The sequence below is a fragment of the Lethenteron reissneri genome, chromosome 23, assembly GCF_015708825.2.
Source record: "Lethenteron reissneri isolate LAM-NWPU_2019-01 chromosome 23, ASM1570882v1, whole genome shotgun sequence".
In the NCBI taxonomy this organism is placed as follows: domain Eukaryota; kingdom Metazoa; phylum Chordata; class Hyperoartia; order Petromyzontiformes; family Petromyzontidae; genus Lethenteron; species Lethenteron reissneri.
The window spans coordinates 11,180,832-11,200,254 of NC_083801.1; the positions used below are offsets into that span (position 1 = coordinate 11,180,832).

At 46.0% G+C, this 19,423-nt stretch overlaps 1 protein-coding gene across 16 annotated transcripts in view; it reads right to left on the minus strand.

Moving 5' to 3' along the window:
* Positions 1–3,122: 3,122 nt before the first annotated feature.
* Positions 3,123–19,423, minus strand: part of BAZ2B (bromodomain adjacent to zinc finger domain 2B) — a 92,017-nt gene continuing 75,716 nt past the window's right edge. For 12 of the 16 annotated variants that reach the window (XM_061557146.1, XM_061557144.1, XM_061557147.1 and 9 more), the window contains 15 exons: positions 18,967–19,181; positions 18,365–18,439; positions 17,354–17,639; positions 16,039–16,101; positions 15,704–15,848; positions 14,601–15,478; positions 13,794–14,127; positions 12,359–12,514; positions 11,976–12,142; positions 11,237–11,868; positions 10,784–10,919; positions 8,795–9,118; positions 7,414–8,324; positions 7,088–7,231; positions 3,124–5,631 (listed from right to left, as the gene is read on the minus strand). In XM_061557146.1, coding sequence (XP_061413130.1) covers positions 5,478–5,631; positions 7,088–7,231; positions 7,414–8,324; positions 8,795–9,118; positions 10,784–10,919; positions 11,237–11,868; positions 11,976–12,142; positions 12,359–12,514; positions 13,794–14,127; positions 14,601–15,478; positions 15,704–15,848; positions 16,039–16,101; positions 17,354–17,639; positions 18,365–18,439; positions 18,967–19,181 — 4,620 coding nt within the window. In that variant the 3' untranslated portion in view covers positions 3,124–5,477. Of the gene's footprint in view, positions 5,632–7,087; positions 7,232–7,413; positions 8,325–8,794; positions 9,119–10,783; positions 10,920–11,236; positions 11,869–11,975; positions 12,143–12,358; positions 12,515–13,793; positions 14,128–14,600; positions 15,479–15,703; positions 15,849–16,038; positions 16,102–17,353; positions 17,640–18,364; positions 18,440–18,966; positions 19,182–19,423 lie in introns of all 16 variants that reach the window. The other 4 variants (XM_061557160.1, XM_061557159.1, XM_061557158.1 and 1 more) reach the window with 2 other exon arrangements.

A 19,423-nucleotide genomic window follows, 5' to 3' on the forward strand; every position in this document is an offset into this window, starting at 1 on the left:
AGGAGCAGACGCTCAGCATAAAAATGAACATTTAAATACATTTTAAGAATCATTTACTAAATTAACTAAACGTTTAATAAGCGGAAGCGTATTAATTCGGGTTTATTTTTTTAAATGTCCACAGACTCAAAGAGATGAAACAATAAGAATATGTTAGAGACTCTGATGTCTCGTGCAAGAGCGTCGGCCCATTAGCCCGGGGGGCTACACGGGAAAACAATCTCGGTCACCCATAGACCGAAACGTCGGCCTTGGTAGTGAAGAGAGAAGATCTTAGTGGCCTTGAGAGAGGGACACGTGTGGGCGCAGCGTGTCAATGATGTAGGCTGGGGCACAAGATGGTTCACACAATTTCCGGCTGGTGTCAAGGAGCTTAACGACGAAAACTTTGTCATATCATTACGTGGCTTAAACATCGATTACGTGCCCTTGTGATGTTCATAACGTGCGTTTTACTGGTTAGGAACCCACTGGTTCCACCAGCCCACAGGGGATTCTTGTGTCCGTCCGTCGTGCAGAGAGGGGCTGGGTGGGGAGGGGCTGGGTGGGGAGGGTGGGGAGTGAGAGGGGTGAGGCTGGTGGGGGTGGGGGAGGGTGGGGGAGGGTGGGGTGGGGAGGGTGGGGATGGGAGGGGTGGGGCTGGGTGGGGAGGGGAGGGGCTGGTCACCCCGTGGTGCCCTTATAAAACTCAACGTTTAACCTACTCACGCCGGCTTGTGCTCGCCCTCACAGTCGGGCATATTTGCGGAATACACCACGCCGCCGTTGACCCTGGCCATTGACCGAGCAACCCAACGTTCCTACCAGCTCCCTCCGCAGGAATGTGTTAGATCTCGGCGTTTCTCGCCCGTGTGTTTTCCCAGCTACCTCCGTGCTTTTTTTCGCACTTTCAGATTCATCCAAATAGTTTTTTTGGGTTAGATCGAGTAAATATAAATGTGTCGTTAAACCCGCCACCACCAGACACAGCCAATTAGTCAGATTCGTCACGTAAACAGAACGACACATTAACGCGATCTAACCCAAAACACCTCTTATGGATGATATTGGTCGCGAAAACCAACGTGTTAAACTGACTTTCAGATTTAGTTTCAATATTCATTGTAATTTTTGTAATGTTTCTGATTCGTATGTCACTGCGAGAGATATACGCTTGAGTACTGATGAACAATCTCGCGAAGCTATCCGAGTGTGCTCGGTTTTCGTCTCATTGTGGATCTGGTCCGCTTTCAATAATTGGCTGTTACATATTCTATTTAGTTGTGGCACCACTATTGTCTCTTTTTTGCTCGCCTTCGTGAAAATTCTCCCAATTTATTTAACAATAAATTGAATACTTCCACAGTTCATGGTTACGCTTTTATATCTCCATTCCAATTTTCGTAAAATATCTTCAAGAGCCTTTGGATACGCGTGGTGAAAGGGTACAATCTCCTTGTCTGACTCAGATGTCATCATGCAATGTCATATCGCGGTTTCTTTGTGTTCACGTTGGTGACTGCTTACATTTCCTCAATAGTTGATACAAGCCAGATATTTTATTCTCTTTTCTAGAAATAGTTTCAATACACAGTGCAGTATTTTGTTAAACGCATTTTCTGAATTCGGTTTGCTGGTGTGGTTGGTTATCATCACGTGTACGTCAGTGTTATCTTAATTTACGTACAGTATATTTGTGGCCAATGGGTTAAATGTTTTCACTCGGTTGTCTCCCATTTTTGAACAGAAGATTGTGGTAAGCGTCCCATGATTATGTATTTAAGGCCAAAGTTTCGTAAGCAAGTCGGCTAATTTCTTTTCAACAACTGGTCTCACTTTAAATGACGTTTAGTTCCATATGTTACGAGAGGGAACCTCTCATTTTTATTCAACGGTTTTACTTAACTTGACTCTTGTGTCATGGTCAAATCTTGTAATCAATTTAGTCTACTTCCTGTTGTACAATTAATTCCAACTTTCGCACACGTACTCAGATCCGGTGACAATACATGCCCGTATCAAAATCTGCATCAATTAATTCGCTCCTTTAAAGCAATTCACATTTTGTATGGGCGCCTTATTATTTATATATGTGTGTAGGTCAAAAAAGTCACGGTCCCGAAACTCTCGAATCGCCTCGCCCAAGAAGCAGGCGCCACGTGTCTCAGGCGCGCCTGGTCCGGGCACCCTCACTCCACACAAACAAGAGTTGTACTGTACATTGAAGATTCAATTATAAAATAACAAATTAATTCAAGTAAGCGTTGATGTGGGAGCAGGCGCTGCATCATTGACGTCCTTCTCGACCGTGAGTTAAACGAAGTTGTGAATAAAACCGTTGTTTTTAAAACACTTTTTTAAAGAAGTTTTTTGTTAATGCGAGATTTCTTCAGCTTTGCCATCCTGAACATCTCATCTGAAATTGCAGTTTTTCTCCTGTGGTGTACATATTTCGGGTATACGTGAATTGCTTTGTGTTTAGTTTGTTGTCCTTCCCCAGCACCTCCGATTAACACGGTTGGCTACGTACAGTGCGGAATAAGTTCAACATACATACAAAGGGCTAAATAGATCTGCATACAATATCTCCAGCAGTATTGTGATTGTCTATCATGAGTTATGGTTCCAACTTTACACTACACAATAGACAGGAGCTTATGACCACATCACATTATAATTTCCAGACAATACCATACCAAACATGATGAGATCTGTTCTACAGCTGAACACACCAAGTACAAAGCTGTACCTGGTTTATTTATCTCCTGTACTGTATTAAAACGTACTTTTTATTTTTTAGTTTTGTGTTCAGAACGGATGTGCATTGGGAAAAACGACTTTAAAAAGCACACATGCACAAATGGGAAAATAACTCATTATGTTTAGATGTTAATCAAGTGATGTTTTATAGTGTAAAAAAACACAGGGTAGCTCAAATGTATGTTATTACTAAGTCACATTGTACTTTGGGGGTGAGCTCAAACTGCCAAGTCAGGCTTCAGCACATTTTCATCCATCATTGCAATTCTACATGGATGTCAAGTGTTTAAATAACCATGCACCGCACCTACTCTATGACATTGAGAGATTTCGATTCACTGCACCACCCCACATTCCAATCCTGAACAAGTAACACACACTTCACTTTGTTGCATACAGAAAAAAAAGCTTTTATTATCCATAGCACACATAGCCATGTAAAATATACCCCTAAAAATCAAAAGACAGCTACTATATTTTTTAAATACAGTATGTCACTTTTGTCCCCAAAAAGACGCATGGCATTACAATGTTGGGCACTCCCATAGTGGCATGAGGGATCTCTGGGTTGTAGAGGACAAAACTGGGGCAATAGCCAGACGGGCAGCCGGGGACAGGTGTGACGTGACACACGTGGGGTCATGGAGCAGCACCAAGAAGAAGCTGGCACAGCCCACCAGGAGCCTCCAGAACACAGACCCAAGAGAGCAAAGTGGGCAGCTAAACATTTACACCAACAAAACTTGAAATCATAAAAACCAACAACGCAATGAATTCAAATTTCACATTTTTAACAAGATGAAACTTAAAAGTCAAAGACTCATTTCCACTCCATTTCCCACTTGCCCCCCCCAACACCCAAAATACAGTACATTATGCAAAACATCCGACATTGGACATACAGTATCTACATGTATTTGAACAAGGTATATACAGTGCCTTGTACTCAATCGACTACAATCATCGTGACAATAGAGACTCGGCTTCTAAGGCAATACTAATAATACCATTTACTTAGTGTGTTGTGCGAAGGATATTTACAAAGTTTCTTCTAACCGCACCAATACTTTGTATATGTACATATAGGATTAGCATGATTTTCAGAGGCATCTGCATGCTCTTCCCTCTGACCATGGGGCAGGCAAGGGAGCAGCAGCCCCCTGTCCAAGCCCAGTGAGCACTCTTGTTCCGCGGAGTAGCATCTTGTAAACAAATAAACTTACATTATTATTTTTTTACTCAACAAACCGATGCATTCTACGAAAAAAACGACCCGTCAAACGCTTAGTGATAAATACAAACACAACAAATAATAAAAAAATTAATTTACATCGCTGTAAACCTCTACAGACATTCAATACATAAGAAAACGGTAGTTTCATAACCTATGTGTGTGACGTTAACCTGCTTTACACAACCACAGGGCTTTGTGACCATCAGACCACAGCATACATGATTAGAGGAACAAGGACTCTGCTGCTATAGTTGCCAAAGGAAAATACATCCTCCACCATGGAAACGGGTAACGGACACGAATTCTTTTACCGGTGGTAGTAAGGGAGCACTTTCAGTCCTGGGCCCATTCTGAACAACACAAAGTGTATAGTGGAGTGGTGGGCAGGCAGGACATCGTGCTTCCTCCCTACCCGATTAATGCCCTGCTGCATATCACATCGACGCGGCTTGAGACTACAGTAAACATGTCAGCATCACCAAGAAGAAAATCCTCACCGCGCAGCAGTACGGTGCAAATGGTTCCTTTACAACATTCGCTCGAATGCGTCGCTTTTATTTTCCAGTCCTGGTTCTGGAAACCTGATCCGACTTTAATACAGTATGCGGTAGAGTGCCCGGCAAGGGGTTCATACTTTGACACACACACCTGGGAATTCCTCACACAGTTTGTAACTTGTGAATGTTAAACTGTCACTAGATTGTAAATGACAAGTGATATTTGTTTAGTTCTTTCATATAAACGTGTGTGTGAGAGTGTGCCAGTATGTAATTAAATAAAAAATAATCCTAAGAATCATACAAGTTTCATCTTCAGTGAGTTATACGCGGTCACTGAATAATATAATAATTACTATTTAGTGCTATCATGCCATTAACCTGTGTTTTATACACAAGTCAATGTGAGTCACTTTACACATCTGCTGCAAAAATACCAAACTATAATTTGGTCTGCATGTAAACAACATCATGCTGCTTATTTGAAATGAAACATATCAAATAACGACATTCTGTCTCCTACAGCTTCATTAACTCTGGCCTAAAATTCACTGACTATATTTGGACTTTATTTGATGCCTTTGAAATCCAAAATAGATCTGGTTCCGTTGCTCTAATGCTTTTTTGGATAATGCATCATAGTTTCACATCCTGCATGCCAAGTCAGCATCATTTATTACAGTGTTTCACAATCTGGGTCAGCTGGTGAGTTATTGAGGCCCTATTGGGCAGCCTCACTGAAATCAGAGCAGTCACTCGCCAATATGCACCTTTTAAAGCAGTGTGTACTATTACAGGCATAAGAACAACACAGCACAAGGGGGCACATACATGATTATGGTTTTGTGGTGAAATGTCTAACCGAAACAGAAATGAACACAAGTTTGGTCATGATACCTTGTGTTAAAATGCCTCAAATGAGCATGTGTTTGTCTCCCCTAAGTAAGGCTTGTTGTGTATTCCCTGCCCAAGAAGGGCTGAGGGTTGGCGGCAGTTTGGAGCCCTGTTCAGGTCCCACCAGTCAGCTCCACCCAACGGCTCTCGAAGAAGCACCGCATGCCGTGGCCGGCACGCCCCACGTCAGACTCGTCCTCGTTGAAGCGCTCACAGTTCTTGAACACGAGACGCACATCGGCCATGAACGCTTCGCGAGTGGCGTAGCTGCGTGTGGCGCACACAAAATACAAAGATCTCCCGTTAGCCTCGTAGAGTCCGGAGAGACGATCACCTCTTCTAGGCCTGGCATACAAAATACAGTTATGGCTCGCAATATATATCCGGCTGCTTTTGTCCTCCCAGTGCTAATGCTTGCCGATGCCTCCACAGAGTGCTTGGTAAAAACAATTTCGTATCCTATCCATAAGGTAACATGTCCCAGAGTGCAGATAATCAAAGGAGGAAAATCGTAGGGAATGAGAAGCAATTAAGTTTGATTGAAAATAAATGTTTTGGATGACGTATTTCGAAACAGGAGAGAGAGGGGACCAGGCAGAGGCACCTAGGAAAGGAGTTACAGAGGGTGGGGTGTAGTGGCTAAGAGCTGCCACCAATGGTGAAGCAGCGGATCTTAGCAATGTTGTGGAGGTGGAAGACGACAGATCATGGTGACTGAGCATGTATGGGTGAGGGAAGCTTGGCATGGGGTCCAGACAGATGCCAACAGTGCAGACAATGAGGGTGCACATGTTATCACGTTTTAAAAATTATTCAGATTGTTTGTACAATGAAACGACAATGTTTGAAGTGGGCGCACTTTGTTCATCGTAATACTTTCAGTGGCTGTAGGGGGGTGCGAAAGTTTCAGCGGAGGCTATGGATTGCTCAATGGGAAGGGCCTTAACCAGACGCGGGATCATAATTGCTGAGCCCCTTAGGCCGCTGCTATTGGCTGAGCACTATACAGTCGCGGCCATGAGCTTTGTTTCAAACTTACAATGGCTTTGTTGCCAGAGGCAACGGCGTTACCGTAGTGCCGCTATTGTCTGCGAAGTGCTCGATCTACCAGTGCTAAAACTGTACAGGGGTAACTACCGGTCCAGTAGCTGTAATATGATGAGGTTGAATGCTGGTAAGCCTAACAGTATGCTTACTTACTTATCTACCAGTTATGTGTTACTTATTTATTGGATATTTACTTTTGTTACTTATTTACTGTTTTAAGTTCACTATTCCCGGTTAGTTTGTTTTCTTTGTGCACGTTATGATTTTAATGTTAACAATTTATAGTGGAATGTATTACAAATGTAAACTTTGTATTAATATGATGGAATTAAGCTGCGGTAACGACGTTAAAGATGTGAATGCATGCGGGGTATATGGAGGTGCGGGCTATCTAAAATTTGTTTTACACAAAACGCTATTTTTGTGGGGTATATGCGTCTGCGGGATTCCAAAGAACACAGGATGAGATGTTATTATCCTTTGTGCAAGCACTTCCAAGAGTTCATGAACAGTGAGCCTGGTGAAATTTGGGGAGCGCATCGTCAGTAGTGTATATGCTGGAAAATACTGTAATGACTACCGTCTGTGAAGTAGGACACTGCCAATTTTAAGAGTTCACTTTTTATTATTGTGTATATAAGAGTGTGTACATGTCTTCATGTGCGCGTGTACTCACTGCCCACTCTCTAGTTTGTTGCGCATGGTGGAGAAGTCCATCGGCCTCCGGATAACGGTGCGATATCCTGGCACCATCTTGCTGTTGACGGGCAGGAGGAATGGCCATGCATCATGGTGGGACTCCAGCTCAGACATGATCGTCCTGGTGGCATGGGAAAGTGGTATGAACATCCAAACCATTTTTATTTTACCATATTAATACTCTAAAACGTAATTATAATCTTATACAAAAATTAGATAATCACATCAAGTAATCTTGTCAAGTTGCAAACAAAAATCTCAAGCGGCCACTGCACAGTAGGTCTCTGCACAAAGACAACGCACCTGCACGGCGTGAGGTCCAAACTCGCCTCCTTGTTCCGTGCTTTTTTGCTGGGAGGTGGCGATTGTGCCGGGGATTGGAATGGTGAGGACCCCTCGCCTCCCGACACCTGCATGCTCTCCCGCAGTGAGAGCAGCAGGGCAGCCTCCAGGTCGTCATCACGGAAGCGGCGCTTGCGCATTTCCCTGCCACCTTTGCGGGGGCTGTCCCCCTCTGTGTCCGTGGTGGCCGGCGTGGCAGTACTCCCGGATGGGGAAGAGGAGACCGACGAGGTGGCGGTGGGGATGGAAAGAGTCAATGGTGGTGGAGGAGGAAGAGTAGGAGGAGGTTGCAGAGGTGGAGGAGGTTGCAGAGGTGGAGGAGGTTGCAGATGAGCAGGAGGTTGCAGAGGAGGAGGAGGTTGCAGAGGAGGTGGAGGTTGCAGAGGAGGGGGAGGAGGTTGCAGAGGAGGAGGTTGCAGAGGAGGAGGAGGTTGCAGAGGAGGTTGCAGAGGAGGTTGCAGAGGAGGAGGAGGTTGCAGAGGAGCAGGAGGTTGCAGAGGAGGTTGAAGAGGAGGAGGAGGTTGAAGAGGAGGAGGTTGAAGAGGAGGAGGTTGCAGAGGAGCAGGAGGTTGCAGAGGAGGTTGCAGAGGAGGAGGAAGTTGAAGAGGAGGAGGAGGTTGCAGAGGAGGAGGAGGTTGCAGAGGAGGAGGAGGTTGCAGAGGTGGTGATTGCAGAGGTGGTGATTGCAGAGGAGGAGGTTGCAGAGAAGGAGGTGGAAGAGGGGGAGGAGGTGGTGGCAGTGGAGGCGAAAGCACGGAGGATGACTTGGCACTGCGCCCGCAGCTTTTCTTTGCTGCGGAGCCGCCCTCGCTATTGTTCTTGCGACCACGTGGTGATTTTGTCTTTCCTGCTTTGGGAGACTGCCCACTGGCCTGTGGGTAAGCATTTCAAATGCACCACAGGGAGACAATTGTGTTGGGATAAGGGTTAAGCACTTTGTGGATGTTGCAAACACAAGGAGCACTGGATGAAAGAAAATGTTTTAAATTACAATGTGAATCCATAGACACAATGTCTGATCAGCAGCAATGATAAATGGTATCGAGACAAACAGCAATGCAGCAGCACCAACTGACACTGCTTGTATGGTGGATAAAAGCAAATGAATGCATGGCCTTTAGACCACTTAAATCCTACCCTTGAGAGGACACATCCACCACATGCAAACATAATATGGAGCCATTGTTTCACCATTAATGTGTGTACCATTTCAGACACAAACATGCTTCTGAAGATGCACAAAGGCATAGCACGACCATGCGACATTTTGTGGGAAGTGCAGGCATACTATGCGTGTGCTAGCTCATACGTGCGCGTGCGTGCTCGCGTCGGGCTGACTCACAGGAATGTGGTGAACCCAAGCAGCGGTGGTAGCGCCGGGGGTGGTGGTGGTGGCGGCGGCAGCAAGAGCGGGGGATGGAGCTGATGCGGCATGCAGCTTGTCGGGCGATGGGGCGGAGGAGCAGGAGAAGGATGTGACGGTAGTGGAAGATGGAGGTGCCGCGCGGCTGCCCGTTACCTTGGATATACAGGCTGGGCAGTACCAATCTCCATCGGGGATGGCAGGAAGCTTTGGCTTGTGGCAGTATGTGTGGCAGCCACGGTCACAGCCATCACACAGCAGAAGAAGCTCCTCGTTATCGCCCTTGCGACACATCTGGCAAAACTGCAGCACCATCACACACGGGGCTGCATTAGATGCGGTTTCTGTGTGGAACTGAAGCCCCTTGAGCAAAACAAAGGTCATGTACAACAAATCAATAATATTGGTCCTGAAAACCTACGCATAGAATCATGTACAACAAGTTGGCAAAATTAAATAAAACGTCAGTTTAACACGTGGGCTTTCACGACCAATATCATCATAAAACATTTTTTTTAAGGTTTATCACGTAAACAGAACATGCCAATTCGTTACTAGTACAGCACACCAGTGGACAGACAGATTTGGCTGTCCGCCTGATGATGCTAGTTGTAATGACTGGCGAAACGTCATACTCAAGATTGTAAATGTTATGGATTTGCTCTCCAACACACAACCGGTGTGCTATACTAGTAACAAATTGTCATGTTTTGTTTACGTGACAAACCTTACTAATTGGCTGTGTCGGGTGGTGGCGGGTTTAACGACACATTTACACGATATAACCCAAAAAACCTATATTATGTCAAATAAAACGTGTTGGAAGAGCACAACTGGAAACAACAAATTGCGTAAATAGGGGAACGAGAGCAGGTTTGAGTGATTTTGGAATCTAAAACTTGGAAAGGACAATGGCAAAATGATGGAACAAAAGAATCCTGGGGAGATATATTCTTAGAATTACACTAATTAATAGAACAAAGAAACATGGATCAGAGACCAAATGCCAATGAGACAAGTAATAATGAGTTAAGAAAAGTAAGTGGACTAGGGCGAGGGACACCGCTGGAAAGGATGATCTCTGATGGACAAGGCTGGTAATGGATTGGTAGCCAACGGGGGGGAACACACCCAAGAGTACAACCACCATGGAGATAAAGCGATGGGATCAGCAGCTTGTGCAGGAACAAGAAGGAGTGTGGCATCGAGGGGCCATGAGGGATTTTTGCAGCCTGGGGAGGCATTCATCCAGTAGTGGATAGATCATGGCTAATGATGATGATGATCAGCTCACTTATGACAGCTTCTATAGTAATTGACTGCTGCAGTAAAACTGTAATTATAGTTTATGGCAGTCAGAATTACCATAACAACCACGGTTGCCTTAATACTGCAAGCACATGGGAGCTTTTAAGGGCCCACTGAAAATGCCACGGGCACTGTGCCGGGTGGGGGGGGGGGTTTGCACTTCATTTAATTAATTATCAATTAACTGGACACGGACATTGGTGAGCACACTTAATTATTTACTTTATTCATAAGTGCCGCCTTATCCTTTTAACTGTGGATATTTTTTGTTAAAACGTATAGAGGGCAGTTAGTTTTGACGTCAACATTTTGCAGATGGGGCTTTTGGTTGTGGAGGAGATGGGGATACAGAGAAATATCTGCAATATTATTTCCCCCTGCGGGCAAAATTATGAAAATCAAGCTATCAATTTCATGCACAGAATAAGGACTGTCAAGAGTAATGCGCCACCATCACCACCACATGAACACAAAATTGCAAAATTACTATAATGAGAAATGGTATCAAGGAGCACCACGATAACATTTTTCTGCACAGGAATTGCACTCAAGTTGCATTTGCCACGCTGTTGAGCTGCAATTATGTTGTGTAGTCATTTAAATTTTTCTATGGCCAGAAAAAAGGGAGTGTTTTATGGAAGACTCCCCAAGAGGACTGACCACTTTCATGATGGATTTCTCCCAGGCGATGGCCTTCTCCAGCTGCTGCAGGCACAGCGCCACCTGCGAGGCGTTCTGAGCGCACAGCAGGGCCCTTCTCCAATCCCGCAGGCCAGGGGCGATCTCCTCCTCCCCCCTGTCACACACACATGCATGTGCACGACCTTTACACGTCAAGAAGAATAAAGACTTCAAAAAAAGCATCAGGAAAAAACTGTGCTTAAATATAAGCACATTAATTTGTTTTACGCAGCATTAAGTCAAATGTGTTAAATGAAGCAATAAAGTGCAACAGCCAGACTGCCTAGCCAAATTCCGCTTATCAGCTTTTTAGTTTAACCAACACGGATGCAACAGATAATCCTTAAAAGTTAACAATTTTTCGTATTGACCATTTATTTCTTTACAAATACATGAAGTGTATCGGAACTGGCCTCTACTCGGTCGACCTACCCATCCCACTGGGTGCTTTCGCATGGAGCTGGTGCCGGGACGGTGACAGTTCCCACATTGTCTAGCTGGATCTGGATGGTGGTGCTGAGTGGGCTGCGCAGGTATCTCCGCTCGATGTTGCGCTCCAGAGCAGCAAGACGCACAGCGGCCAGGTCCAGGGGGTTATCGTCCGAACGGCGGATTGGGCACCTTTCCACTTCCTCGGCCGCTCGCGACGCCACCGCTTCGCACGATGAGCTGCCCTTTCGCTCAAGTTTTTCATGCTTCCCTTCGGCCACTGCGGTGCCACTTTTGCTTTCTTCCTTCTCGCTTCCTGCCTCGCCCCTAATGATGCTTTTCATCTCCATGGCTTCACAATCAATGATGTCCCCCGTAGGGCAGCTTTTGCTCTCATAATCGTCGATAACTTTGATGTCAACCGGCGGCCCGTCGCTTCTGATCTCGTCCCCGTCTTCCATGTCCTCGACCTTCAGCCGGACCCCGGGGTCCCGCTTAGCCTTCTCTCCTTGGCTTTTCGTAGCCTTGCCCCCCTTGCCCCTCGACTCGCTGCTGCACCAGGCCAAGGGCAAAGGCTCACGGTTGTGATAAACGAGGTTCTTCCTCTCTGATGCTCTTTCCGGGCAGCGCCAGCCCTGGGAGGCAGCGACGAGCAAGGAGACAACAAAAGACAGAGCTTTGAGTGTAAATATGATAAAATAGTAATTTGTTTCAGGAAAATGCTAATATGATAGCTACCAACCTTGACCTGCATGCTCGCAGAAGCCACTCTCTCCTCCAGTTCCTCCACCAGCCGCAACACCGCCAGGTCGGCCTGGAACGCCTGCTCTTCCACTGACCAGCTGGCCACCTCCCGACGCAACACACACTCTGCCTTCTCCCCCTTGTCCCCTTTTGCCACTGGTAACACTGCATACGCACACATGCGAGTGGCAATATACGCGTATTAAAGCAAAACCAATGTTGCAATGCATTCTTATCTATTGAAATATTAGCTTATACAGCATACATTTTTCCGACAAGGTCTGGCATGCCAATGGGTTCAGCACCAGCTAAAAACAAAGCAGTTGATGTATATTCTGGCTACAGCTATAAACAAGGTGTGGACGTCTCAGCTGCACGCACTGTCCCGGTGTCTGGCGCAGGCCTGGCAGGTGTAGTCGAGGTGCTTCTGCAGCTGCTTCTGAAGCGCTTTCTCCCGGATGCCTCGAGGGTGCAGCGCCTTCAGCACGGAGTGGATGGTATCCGTGTCGGTTACGCGCCACCAGCCGTGCCGCAGATCTGTACAAATGTGATCACATCAACGTGCTTCACGTTTGACCCTTTAAAATGTGATTCCAGGCGGCCACGTTTTACAATGCAAACCTATTACTGGTAAAAAGTGGCCTTACACAGTAAATAATCCGTTGTTTAAATATTAAGAATATTCTGTCAATAGCATGAAAGAAAGTCACCAAAGCTTCAAATCAAGAATGAAAGAAAGATATTGATATTTGACGTTAAGGAATACTCTGAACATCTATTGTCAAAATTCTCCTTTATATTCATTGACAGAATTTTTTTTTAGTTTTACTCCACCTGTCCAATTAAAACAAAACGTCAGCAGTCAAATGCATATTTTTACCTATTCAGCTTTAGCAGTGAAAGTAAAGATACCCGTTATACATAGGGGGAAAGGGTTTCATGAAGTACAGAACATTTAGAATTGAAGTATAACAATTCACTTTCTAGATGATTGTCACGATTGAATTGTCACGATTAAATATAATGATTCTATTCAACAATGGATATGTTTTGGTAAATTGTGAATGTAGCGGCCACTAGTGGTTGCAAGGGGAGAATAAACCTATTTCAACATAAATTGAAAAACATTGATTCTTGCACACTTGATTTGATGTGTGTATTGTGAGCTTAAGAATCGATATTCATAAACCAATGCATCACTGCACCCCTATTTTTTTTATCTAGACTAATACATTAATGTCCTTTATGTGTTGAGCAGCAGAGAACAATGCAGCAAATTCTATTGATGAACTGTACTTCTGTGCTCCCAAGTCTATGCTCCTGGCCGCTAACCCGCACACTGACCAGTGTGGTAATGTTTGGACCAACAATCCCCACGACCAAAACGGCTTGGGGAGATCCTCACCCAGCAGTAGATTGGGAAAAAAATCTACGTGTACAGTAATCATCTTCTTGTTTCTTTCGGTAAAGTCACGTAGAAGGGAAATAATAAAAATAAAACATAATAAAATAATTCTCACGACGTTTCGGCCACAACGCAAGCAGCCATCCTCAGACTGTTCTTCACCTGAGGACGGCTGCTTGCGTTGTGGCCGAAACGTCGTGAGAATTATTTTATTATGTTTTATTTTATTATTTTATTATTTCCCTTCTACGTGACTTTACCGAAAGAACCAAGAAGATGAATCCCTGCAGTCACGAAAGCTTTAAATCGAAAAGTGTACAGTAATGTCCCTCTTTTGCAGTGTCTTGTGCTGAAGGCAAACGATTGCAGTAAGCTTTGTGGCATCCTGATGGAGCCGTGTGCCGCGAGTACCTTGGGGTATAGGCTTGGGCGTGGGGTAATCGTTCTGATTCTGCACCTCCGGCTGCGGCGTCGTGGAGGTGCCGGCCTGGGCGCTGTCCTCCGCACTGGGGGCCGAGCCCGAGCCGCCCTGGCTCGCCTGGAGACCGTGGCTGCCTCCTGACCTCGCCTGGCTCTCGGCCAGCGTCAGACCGGGGTTCAGTAGCATGGGCTGAGCGGTCGAGCTGGGTGGCAAGCTGAAGCCCAGGCCCAACAGGGAGCTGGGGAAGGGCAGGCTGGCACCCAGAAGGCTTGTTGGAGGCCACCCACTCAGGGGCAGGCCCAGCAGGGGCAGCCCGGACTTGAGCTGTCAAGGGGCACACGCCACGTAAATGATCTCGCAGCTTCTAATGACCCTTGTAATAAACCCACCACATTTAGTGTGATTTACTGGCTATTTGGCATGCAATTATTTGCGGTTACGATTCAATACAAGAAGCAATGTATTTTTTTGAAACCATTTTTGTGAATGCAACACCTTGTGACTGCAGGGGTCATCATGTATGTAACCAATTACATCCAACATATGCATTGAAAGTAAGCGATTGTCAGACGCATGATTTGATGCATGTAATTAATGCATTGTTGCATGCCTACTGCGCATATGGTATAGAATAGTATTGTTGCTTGGTACATTTTCCCTAAACAAAAGTGGTGCAAGAAATTCTTCTCGTTTAAGAATAAAATAAATTCTTAACAATCATGTGGCTTATCAAATTAAAACATATTCTTACACGCATCGGAATCCTCTTATGCAAGCCCTAGGCAAATAGTACTCACTTGCAAGGCTGCCAACGTGGAGGAGGCCGGCAGCTGAAAGGGGTTGAGAGCCAGGCCACTGTGCAACGAGGCCATGCTCAACATCTGACCGCTCTGCGTCGTCACCGGCGATGACCGAGATGCACCCTCGGTGGCCGACGTCTCCTCACTGCCGGACGCGCCTCTGCCCGAGCTGCAAAAGCGCCCCCCGGCCTTGGCTTTCTCGGAGAGCTCTTTGAGCAGCTGATCGGCCGAAAACAGGACTCCCGTGCTAAAGTCGGAGAAGCTGAGCATGGGCTCCATCTTGAGGCCCTGCTGCGAGGTGGTCGTGGATGGCGTCGGAGAGCTCAGCCTGCTGTGGGCAGGGCTATTGTTGGCCGAAGACGAGGAGGAGGAATCGGCCAAGTTGACGCCATTTGCAGACGCCTGGCCACTGGAAACTGTGTCCATCTCGGGCGCCATCTTGGCCACTTCAAGGAGCTCGCTGAACTTGGACAAGGAGCCCGGTTTCTGCAGGAAGAGGTTTCCGCTGCCACCCCCACCACTGCCCCCATGCAGCTTCCACTCTTCCTGCTGCTCTGCCGGCCTGCTGTCCACAATCACCATTGGCTTGTGGGTTGATACCAGCGAGACAACCGAAAAAGAGTTCGTTGGTGGAGGGCAATTCCTCTCCTGCTCCTCCTTCGCTTCTTTCTGCTCCTCAGCATGCTCCTCCTCAGCATCCTCACTCATTCCAGTCGTTTCATTTTCCGCCTGCACATCTTCCGCAGGTGATTTGGGAGGCTCTTGGCTCTCTTCGCTGGTGGATGAATATTGAAATTCTTCCTTCATCTCAGGCTCCTCGCCCCTCTCCTTCTCAGCAAGCTCCCTCTCCTCCTCCTTCCTCATCTCCTCCGGGCCTGTCACAGGACGTCGTAAATCCAAGCCACTTGACACATCTCTGCTCGTGCGCTCAAAACACCTCGCATCTACAGCATCAATCAATACAACCAGGCACTTAAAACTGCTTTTGGGGGGGTGGGGGGGGGGTGTTCTGGAACGATTACACTGCAAACAAAAGGAAGGAAGGTGACAGTAAGCAGGTGAGCAAGGACTGTTTCCACTGGCTCGCAGGTGTGTCTTACCCTCGGCGCTCTCCATGGCCTCCACAAAAAGCCCCCCGCAGTGCGGCAGCACCCAATATCGGCGCCTGTAGCGGTCCTGGCCGAAGGTGAGCGCGCGCAGGCTGTGCGACGCCTCGAAGAGCTTGCGCCGGTACAGGTTCTGTTGCTGTGGGAGGCACAGGGAAGCAGCTTTGTTGAGTAAACGGAAGATGATGGGCACAGTGCTCAGTTCTTAGTTTTGGTGATTTCAATGCAAATGGTGAACCTTTTTGAACAAATAAAAAAAATATTTAAAATGCAGATTTGCTTTGAAGAAAAATAAGCTGAATATAAGTGAGATCCATTTAAAAGATTACCTTATTCAACTTCTCCATCTGCTTCTGGAACTCATTTGAGCTGGCCGCCATCTCTTTTTCTTCCTGGAACGATGATAAATTTACCGTCGCGACATCAAGCAGCAAGCTCTCTTAATTCACCATAAGTATGCACGTTTCAACTGGATCTCGTCTGGAAGGTTAACCCTATCACGCGCGTGTTCACTGGCCGTTTTACATGCAAGGCTGGGTATGGTGGTGCATAAACTGTGCTGCTGGTGGGGTTGACGGTGCCCACCTGCATGGCTGATGTGATTTTTAATAAGCACTGCAGCATTAGGTTTCTGACCCACTCGTGTAGAATGTTTCGTATCAATGCCTCATACTTGTGCATTTGTACAAGTACTTTTGTTTTCTGCACATTCCAACAAGCAGGACCGTCTCTAAATTCTCAACTCTCGGTTGCATCCACACCCTCAACCAAAAGCTCGGCTAATCTCGTTGCATTTGGTGGGAAAGTCTGGAGCCGTTGTAATTTTTGCTCAAATGACTATAATTCAGTCGATATTGAATTACCACAAAATGGTGCTCATTTTATCAACTCCAGAGGAAGGATGGGCTGAAATAATCAGCGAGTTAGGTTAGAACTCATAACCTTCTTAACTGCTGAAGGATTTAAAATAAAAGCTGACATGACTCCTGCCAGAAATGTTCTATTTTAATGTTGCCTTTGATACGCTCAAAAACTCAGGACACTTCACTGAGGCAATTCGCATGTTAACCTCTAGGATGCATACAAAAACTGAAATGACAACTCATTGCACCTAAGTGGGTCCATCATATAACTCCACCTACTCTCTATAGTATATTTAAGACTAAAATCCAATGTTTTATGAAGTTCTGTCAGCCAAAATATCAAGAGTTTTCTTTTGAGTAATAGAAACAACAAAACCTGTTATAAATTTCAATTAACGTATTACATATAGTTTTTATTTTAATATGTAGATGCACTGTATTTCGGGTGGGAATGGTGGCGTAATGGTAAGCGCATGACTAGGAACCTCGCGAACTAAGTTCGATTCCCAGCCACGACCAACAAGTGACAATGAACTGATCAATCATGGGCCTCCTCTAGGCCGACTCGGCATTATATGAGCCCCCATGGTGCAATGTGTAAGTCCTGGTCATAAAAAGCAAACCAGGCATGGTGCTGGCCACACCACCCCCTTGTGTGCCATGACAGCCTTAATGGGTGCTTGGTAACAGCATTTGCCCTGAAAGGCTACACGGCGCCTATTGGCTGCGTGTGCACACATTTGCCACATGCGCTCATGCCACGCAAGCCTGCTGACGGCACCTCGTCCGTGGCGTGCTCGTTGCGCCGCCGCTTGCCACGCTCCTCCCGCTCCTCACGGTCCTCCTCATCCTCCTCGTCCTGCTCTGGGTCGCTGTCGTCATCGTCCTCATCGTCTTCATCATCGCTCTCTCCGGCCACTCCCCCGGACGGCGTCCCCGACCTCCGCTTGCGCTTGCGCCCAGTGGCGGCAGCGCCAGCTCCGGAGCCCCGACGCTCCTCACCCTCCTCCACGTTGGCGACGCAGCTGTAGCGCCGGCCACCTCGGCGCGAGTGTTTGCTCCGGAGCCTGGGGCAGAGTGTGCGCCAGCTTTGATTTATTTACTGACAGCCGTCATTCTGATGATCATCATAATGCACTTTTTGCAATTAACAAAAAACTCAACACATTCAGGAACAATGTGTTGAGTTTACGGCAGTGTTATTGATGAATGTGTTTTTGTTATGTGTACGCCACTGCCAATGCAATCAAGTATCATTAGGATGTTTGGCCAATTTCATTAATGAGTATTTGGCGAAGAGATCATAGTAAAGGATCTACACAGATGGATTCAAGAATCCACTGCTGTACTACCACCATGAGCAGGCTATTGAGTAAAGCAGCGTTTGGGGTTTATCTGGACCCTCCTCATGCACAAATATTGTGAGAGGAATTGGCCATACTTCCCAAAATAGGAGTGAATATCGTCAAAGAAGACTGAGGCTTTCCTGGCTACATATATAGAAACCATGCATATATACACACACGTACAATAGGTATTGACTATTACAGCAGATGTTGATTTACACCTTGCCAATTGAATGACAATTTTAACGAAGACATTGCAACACATAGAAATCACATTTGAACCAATACACCAGTACTCAAAGAAACAAAAAAAAGGTCATCCAATAATGACAGAAACAACCTTGAAATACAGTAATCGCATCAATAATGAATGCAGTATGGTGACATGTTCTTTGTTGCACTGGAAATAACACAGCAAGCCAAGAGTTTTAAGATCAATGACTCACGTTCGCAGCTTGCCTTCGACAATCCACTTGTCCCTCCTCAAGCTGGAGATGTGATCGATGTTTTTGTCAATTTCTCTGAAAAGGAAAAAACCACGAAGCAATACAGTCAGTACATTCATTGCACGCTGTGCAGCCGCCAGGCAGCAGAGATGTGTCGTCGTTCACAAGCAATTTACATGACACAAATAATTACATGTAAATCTACAATTTAACAAAAGTTTATTTAGTGTATGAAGGTTTTCTTCTCTGGTTATATAGCAGTTTTTAATCGGATTGAAAGATAGGGCATATATTAACTTGTGGATGAAATATCCACCTTGCAAGACTGCAAGATGGCCATATAATGCTACACGTAGCACGATAGTTGCTGACCTAGCTTTGCATATTTATGTTTGTGTTCTTCCATTGCATCCGTGGAATTTCTCTGGTATTTCTCAACCACACACACACAAAATACTTATTAAATTAATTATTAGTCAATCATCTCAATACGTGAAAAAGGCTTCAGAAAGCTAGGGCTTTGCTGAATAAATTGAGAACCCGTCAGAATGTTTTGTTCTAACTGCAGCGCAGCGGTACTGGCTTGAAGAGTCTACACTCACGAGGTGACGGTGCGGCTGCATAGCAGCTCGTCGCACAGGAAGGCTAGTACGGATGCCTTCTGGCTCGGCGTGTGCGCCAGGAACGCCTTGGTGCGGAAGCTGGACACCAACGCTGCCGAGAAGCTTCGCGCCTCCAGGAAAATCCGCAGAACCTCAGACAAGGTCTCCCGCGTTAGTTCCATGTCACGGAGGCGGCAGCCCAACACCGTTGCATCCTGCCACAACCACCACACCAACCACCGTGTCCATTTTAGTGCATCATTGATGGCTTGTCAGTAAACGCAAATGTGTCGGCTGTGTTAGCATGTTTCTGTTATTAGAGAAATCAGTGTCTCTGTGCTAGAAATGAGCATGCGATGGGGATTTTTTGGTATTAATAGTCCTAAACCATTGATTAAAATTCGACATTTCTACGGAATAGGAGATTATATAAAGTGAACAAATATTGCTGACTTTA